At 37.0% G+C, this 7,882-nt stretch overlaps 1 protein-coding gene across 2 annotated transcripts in view; it reads right to left on the reverse strand.

The window, feature by feature from the left end:
- LOC107551119 (prickle-like protein 2) overlaps positions 1 to 7,882 on the reverse strand; it is a 94,155-nt gene that overhangs the window by 19,186 nt on the left and 67,087 nt on the right. For both annotated transcript variants that reach the window (XM_016232649.1, XM_016232733.1), the window contains one exon: positions 3,002 to 3,185. In XM_016232649.1, the coding sequence (XP_016088135.1) occupies positions 3,002 to 3,185 (184 nt within the window). The remainder of the gene's footprint in view (positions 1 to 3,001; positions 3,186 to 7,882) is intronic.

Genomic DNA, 7,882 nt, shown 5'->3' on the forward strand with positions numbered 1-7,882 from the left:
GGAGAAAGTGCATAGTCCAATTTGTTCTAAACATGTGACAAGCTTCATATTAAGGCCTTTAAAAACTGGTAAGACATAGTTTATAGTTTCGTTTCGCATATTAGTTTAATGTGCCGCTGACAGAGACACTAGGCTACTCGCGCTGTTTAATGTGTTTGAGATGTGCTGTCTTCCTGACTTACATTTCACAGGTATATTCTCTATCTGTAAATGTTAGAAAGTCATGGAAATATTTCAATTTTTCTGTCAGAAGTGCATGAGCCTTCTGCTTTGGAATTCTCCGCTAAACTTCACAGACTTGAAGGAACGAGCACTGCAGTGCGCATGCGCGCCAAACAGACAGAGCTCAATTAAATGGGTGCGCAATAATTCTGACTAAAATATATATTTCGCTGAAATATTTGTAGTTGGACAATAAATGTGGCATGTAGAATTTTAAACCTACAAGTAAGTCTATTTTTATGATAGCACTGACTAAAATGACTGTAATGGGGTAATCAAAATAGCCTCTGTGCTTTTGTTCTCATTTATTTTCATTTTTAGTTTAGTGAATTTAACTTCCGCATATCGCAAATTGGCCACAAAATACCGAGATATGAATTTTTGCCCATATCGCTCAGCCCTATGTGGCTATGTGAGCATCAGAGTGATTTTGGAAACAGACATGGTTGATGTCTTCACTGCAAGGACCATATTTTAAAGTATTTGGTGGATAATTACATTTGCCAAGATATTCACACTTTCAAATTAATCTGGTACATCATTTTTTTGGCCCATGCAGTCAGCTACAGCAAAACATGTTTTCTTGTTCTAAACCAGATCACAAATGTTCTGAAACGCACAGCAGAGCTGCAATCTTTTCTTATTATGGATGTGGATGGCCTAAATTTCCACTCTCTGTCTAAGCAAAGCTAATTTGTCATGGCCTGAGGTAATCACTGTCTCTGGGTGAAACTGCAGACACCAGCTTTCAAAGCACAGAGAAAGGCATAATTAATAGCTTGTTAATAACATGCATGGACACCGAGCTCTTGTATCCCAGCAACTTCCTCCCATCCATCTGCCTGAACCATGAAAAACTACTGGTACTGATTTAAACCAGAGCCTCTACAAACCGAGGGTTCTTGGAATATAGCCTAGAGAACCATTTATCAGTATAATACAGAATATCTAGGATATTCTGCTATATATACTGGCTACTATAATTTTTATCAAGTATTCATAATAAACAGGAGATAAAAAGGCTGCATATCAGTCTAATGTCAACCATCAATTACTTTATCTTTCCTTGATATGATATGATCATTCAGGCTGGCAAATGTGAATAAATAAACAGAAATGATCAGATGCACATGGTGTGACCGCCAAAGACCCAATATAGTCGACAGCCGTTGCACATGGTGGAGGTGCTTTATTGCTTATTGACCCGTTTTGCTGATGCGTTAATAAGGCTTTCTTCAGTTCAAAAGAAAATGAAACTCCCATCTATAAATGATTTCACTGGTCCATAAAGAGTTCTACACACACCGGTGCCTAATAAACCCCATACACAAACGTTCTGAAGCCGAGAATTGCTATAGTAACAAAAATCAGTACAGAAGGAATGAGAGATCATAAAGAGACTCATCTCAAAGGTTTCTGAAATCTGAACATTTAAAACCTTGTCAATTTCATGCAGAATGCCTTAATGGCTGCCCACTGCTCCGGGTGTGTGTTCACGGTGTGTGTGTGTGTTCACTGCTGTGTGTGTGCACTTTGGATGGGTAAATGCAGAGCACTAATTCCGAGTATGGGTCACCATACTTGGCCACATGTCACGTCACTTTAATGCTTCTTCAAACATTCCAATGAAAGTAAAAACTACATTGTTAACATGCTGCATTCCATTTATTAACCCACCTAAAAAATAATTATACACTACCATTCAAATGTTTGGGGTCAGTAAGATTTTTAAAGTGATAATGAAATAAGTCTTTTATTCTCCCCAATGCTGCATTTATTTGATCACAAATACAGTAATATTGTGAATAGTGCTGGGCGGTAAGACCAAAAATTTATAATCACTGTATTTTTCAAAATTATACCGGTTTCACGGTACATGACGGTAGTTTTTTTTCATGCATGACCGGGTGTTAACCATATTTTCTACTGATTGAGAGAGTAAATACTGCAGTATATTGACTTAGAATGTTACTGTCATGATGAGTGAATATTGTCAAAAAATACCACACTAAATAGTGACTAAACACGACCCGATTTAATACATGTTAACCAGGAGTCACTTTAATTTATAATCGTGGCATCGTCTGATAAAATCAACATGCATCTACACTAAAGAGCGGCTATGCGGTTGGTTTGGCTATATTACTGTTTTGTCTCATGAAGCACACTGCCTGCGTCAGCGTAACAAACTAAAAAACACAACAAACAAAAAAGTGCATGTGATATTAACAGATGAACTACGCTCATATTTATAATTCCAAACAATCAGTAAGTGACAGGTGCTAGGAAACACTATTTTACACATACTTTACACTATTTTACACATAAACACAATTTATTGACGAGTCAGCTGCGGTGCGGCCAACTGAATGTGCTGCTTCTCTGCCGCTCACTGCACAGAACAGACGCTTAGAGAGGTGACACTTCTCCGGGAAAGTCAGACCTCGCGTTCGCGGGACAGCACTGGGAAAATATTCCAACTGAACCATAGCTAAGGTTTATCCAAAAAAGTCGCTAGGTTTGTCAGTATGAATATTCTATGGAAAAAAGCTGCTAAAAGGGTCTGAAAGTTGCTAAATCTAGTGCTAAAGTCGCGCTACTTTATATTTTTGTGGAAACCATTATACATTTCAGGATTCCTTGTTAGAAAAGTAGAAAGTTCAAAAGGTTAGCATTTAATTGAAATATTTTTTGTAACAATGCAAGTATACTTACTGTCACTTTTGATCAATTTAGTACTGTAAGTCTGATTTGGGTACGGGGTGGTAAAATGTGTCACCTGTTCAGGTTTGAGTCCGGGCGGCACCCAGGCATACTCCTCCAGAGCACAGCCAGAGTCATCATCGGATGTAGAGTTCCTCTGGAAGTCGTACATCAGCTTGGTCACTGTCTTCTCCATCTCCAGAGGCATGGCGGTCACAACATGCTCCTCACAAGGGCACTTACAGTGGAGACAGATTTTCCTAAAACGGCAAGGTAAACAACTGTCAAATAAAACAATTTAAATAGTACACCTTGCATTTGTTTATTTTTAATGGAAATCCCTGTTAACAGTCATGATTAGTTTGGTTAGATAGAAGTCCCTTGAATGGACAGATTCTTCCATAAATTCTCATATTTTACAACTGATTTCCAAATGTTTCAGGATTAACCTAATTAATATATTGTGTTATAAAACAACCAAATGAAATTGTTTCCAATGTTGACTCGGATAAATCAGGATGATTTTACCACGTTTTTGTCAAAGATGCTGACATAACAAAAATAAGTTTGGTATATAAACTTATGGCATATAAGCTGTAATTAAACTTCTGAATAAATTACACTAAGAGCAATATATCTCAAAATGTTTTTGACACATTAAAACATTTATTATAAACTAATTTAACACAAAGAATGAACGATACATGAGGTGCATACAATGAATTCACTTTGTGCTAATATCTCAAGTTACAATTAAAACTCTCAAGCAACCCTCCCACACAGCTTTTCTCTTTTCATTCTTTCACTTTGTCAATCAGCATATCCACAGGAGCGACCCAAACATTAAAAAAAAAAACCTCAACACGTCCAATGACTCATGTCACGATGAAACACACACTCCACCAGTCAAACACGCAGTGTCTGGTTAGCGTCCAGACAAGCAGACACAGGCGTCAAGCTCTGCCAAAACCACACTTTCTGAGCACGCCGGCCTGTTGGTCAGATTAACTAACCTCTTAGACCAAAGGAAGAGAAAACAAGCCGCCCACTTAGGGCCAAACCCATTAGCACCTCAGAGGCCTGACAGGCTGTAAGGTGTCAAAGACAGACACCGGCCAATAACACAATGATTGACTGACGTTTTCACATCGGCCAGATGGTTAACTTAAGGACATGTTTAAGCTATAGAATCATGAGGCCTAGAACACAATAGTTCACTTATAAATATTTAAGATGAAGGAAACAAAAACAACCTATAAATGGATGTAGTGTTTTAAAACCTGCATGAAGCTCAAGTAGTTTAAAAGCATTTCTTTGAATGTTCTGTAGGAGGTAATGGTGAGCAGGCTTATATAGGCCATGCAGCTGGTCTCTCTGCAGTTCCAACACCCTTGAGCAAGGACAATTCACCTGCATTACTTGAGGGTGGCAACTTCACAACTCGCATTGATACTGAACACTCACAGGAACATAGAGGCCCTCACAAACAGTCCATCTGTGAAACACCAAACACTGATGAGAAACTTACCTGCTCTCTCACACAGTGCTTGATCTTTCTGCAGAGCATATCAACTAAAGGGCGGAAAACAAAAACAAAAAGGCATCACTACAGAGTAATACGGCACTCTTGGAAAAGTGTAGTCTTCTACCAGAACATTTTAACCAGTCATAACTAATAATGTATGCTTATCCGGAAAGGATAAACCCATTTAGCCGCAGTGAGATTTCTGGGATGAATATGAAAAGAGTTCCATGGAGATGCAAGTCTGGTCCAGATAAATGAACTGGACAAAAATTAGGTCACCTGTAAATCTCTCCTCAATCACACAGAAAGGATTGAGTGAAACTCCTTCCATGTTTTGACATGCATCGCACATGACTGCAAATTCTAGGCTCAATACCACTCCACAGTCCATTGATAATGCTCTTCCAATCATCTAAATGTGATTTGAATTAAAAAGGATGCCGGGTTGCAACTATGCATGCTGATTTCATTACAAATGTCATGCTTAGACCAAGTCAATATGATCTACAAGACTGCACTGAGAGCCTTTCAAAAGGATTTGTCCTACATAGCAAATATGGAAGACTGGGAATGTAATCTAGGGATGACACAGAAGGTTGTTTGTTATGCCCCTGAGGCATCCAAGCGGAACAGGGTAAATGTGATTTATGATCAGATTGGACAATTGCTTATTGTGGGTTAATCATTGCATTTTTAAATTGTTCAGACAACAACAGATGTGGACTTACTGTTAGCTTGAGGGAAGCTTATCCCCTTAAAAATAAGGCCTGGGCAACCACCAGACTATCTCATCTCATTCTCTTTAACAATAGCCTATGTCTAGACACAATGGCATTGTCATCTTTAATACAACTGCCATTTTAAAAAAAAGTGAGAAACCAGGTGGGCTGTGGCCAGCGTTATTACAGTTAACTAAAACCATATATAAAATAAACCTTTTTGTTACTTGGGGAAAAAAATAAAACATTAACTGAAAAAAAAAGAAAGAAAGAAAAAAAAAAATTTACTAAAACTTTAACTAATTAAAATGAGCATAAAAAAATAAAAACCAAGTCAAATTTTCCATGGCATCATTCCGGATGAATTAAACAAGCTTTTTAAAGGGCAACACACAGTGGAGGAGCTGGTCACAGCTGGGTGCTAGTGAAAACCAATTCACTGTCTATTCTCACTTATCTTTTGTGTATATGCAACTGTGTATACTTTTCCCACCTTGAACATCAGTGTTTTTAAAAAGACAGCTTTTTGAATCGGTCATTTTTATATTAAAAGCTTATATAATGAGAAAATAAGTCGTTATAACGAGAAAACAAGAAGGGGGAAAAAAATAATGCATGGCCGCTTAGAACTTCCGTATATTATAGCTTACCTTCATTTAAAAAAAACATCCTGATGCCAGTGTTTCCTTTAGTAAATGCCAAGACATTTACTTATTTATTTACTTACTTGTGCATGCATGTATATATCTATAAATAAATCATGAACAAATAAAGTCTTAATATTTTTGTGAGGTGTGCTTGTTGGTTTTTGGATTATATTTTTTCCCTACAGAGCACTTTTGAACATATCTTACAGAACTTTATGCATACAATTATGCAGATTTTGCAAGAATAATTTACCCAATGACACATTTTACCTACTCTCCCCTTATCCAAAATCTCCTAGTGAGTCAAAGACCACCAAAAACCAACACTTAACAGCGTGAGCTGTGCCTGGTTGTGTAAATCAATACTCCTATCAAAAGCCTTCTCACAACACTATAGGTCGCAACAAAGAGAAAAAATAATTTTTTTATGTTTTATTTATTTCCAATTAATTTACATTTATAGTTTTTACGTCTAATATTTATATTTTATTTAATTTCAGCTTTATTTCAATTAACAAAATGTTTTTATTAGTTTTAGTTTACGATATAACCTTGATAATCACTTTGGTTTTAATAAGAAATGCAAAGGTGCAATAAAATGGATGTCCTTTTATTTCACAAAAGCACCACAGCCCCTTTCTTAGCCAAAATGCTGATGGCTATCATTCTAAGTCAACTCTAGGGCAGCTGTACAGCTCAACAGCTGATTGCAGAGGAATGCTTACATCTCTTTTTCTGGTGTGACCTCAGGATGAGATAACCAAATTCCATCTGGGGAATGGGCTTCAAGGAATCAAGGTACAGCAAAACACCTCCTCCGCGTTCAGTGCAAATAGCTGCATTCTTTTTTTTCTTTTTTTTTTACTGTAGGCTAATAATATTCTGATTATGAAGTTGTTTTTAATATAATCCATGCCTTTGGATAGTTTTCTAAGCAGTTATGCCTGGATGTTCCTCTCGCACGTCAGGTTAAATTACATTCTAAAAAACGCTGGGGTGTTTTTTCAACCCAAATGCTGGGTTGAGACCGCTGGGTAAGGACGTTGGGTTGAAAATTGGTCTTGATCAATAACCCAGCGGTGCTGGGTTGGGAATGCGGACGTGAAAGAGAGAATTACTCTCATAATTTTTTGTTAATCCATTGAAAGTCTTGAAAATCAGTATTTTCAAGCTTCAAAAATACAGAGTTATTGTAGAAGTAATCCATGCCAATATTTATATATGAATAAATCTTAAATTATATCATAGCGAACGTGTCTGTTCAGAAGAAAATACTGGTCTCCCAGACTTGCAATAGAGGACAAAAATTAAGAGAATATTAAAAATATTTATTTGTGTTCCAAAAATTAGCAGAGTTTGTATGGGTTTGGAACAACACGGGGGTGAATAAATTATGACCATTTAAATTTTTTGGTGAACTAACCCTTTAAAGAGCAGCCCTCCACGTACATGAAAATTTGTGAGGTATGTGAATGTCATGTCTGTTTTAATGTTTCAGTAAAGAAGTAGCTTTCTAAAAGCAATATATTTAAACAATATTACATGCCCTCACACTAGTGCTGCCATTACAGAAACAGTAATGCCAGTTACTTTGTTTTCCCATTTATTGACTGACAAGTCTCCTGTCCCCATATTGGGAGAAATCGGAAGTGCAGAGGAATTGTGTGCACTGTGTGAACATGATGTTACTGTAGTTCTAGACTGAATGTGAATGTGCATTAATTCATTCCACTCACAAAAAAACTGATTTAGTATTAATCAAAATTAATTAAACAATGAATGGCAAACTCAGAATATGACGCAAACCTGCAATAATTAAATCTTTTAGGGAGTAACGCAATATTATAATGCATTACTTTTAAAAGTAACTTTCCCCAACACTGGTGGTGAATGCTGGTCAAAGAGGAGAATGTCCTTTCCCCCAAACTGATGCAACAGTGGTTTTAAAGGAGGAGGCTGCCCTGGATAATGTAAAAGTTGCCTTTGCTGTGCTGATGGGGCTTCTTCATGACTATACATCAATTATCCTAAAGAGATCATGAAAATTGGCAGCGATGCCTGATCTG

Source organism: Sinocyclocheilus grahami, unplaced genomic scaffold (genome assembly GCF_001515645.1).
Source record: "Sinocyclocheilus grahami isolate Dianchi unplaced genomic scaffold, SAMN03320097.WGS_v1.1 scaffold2.1, whole genome shotgun sequence".
Classification (NCBI taxonomy): Eukaryota; Metazoa; Chordata; class Actinopteri; order Cypriniformes; family Cyprinidae; genus Sinocyclocheilus; species Sinocyclocheilus grahami.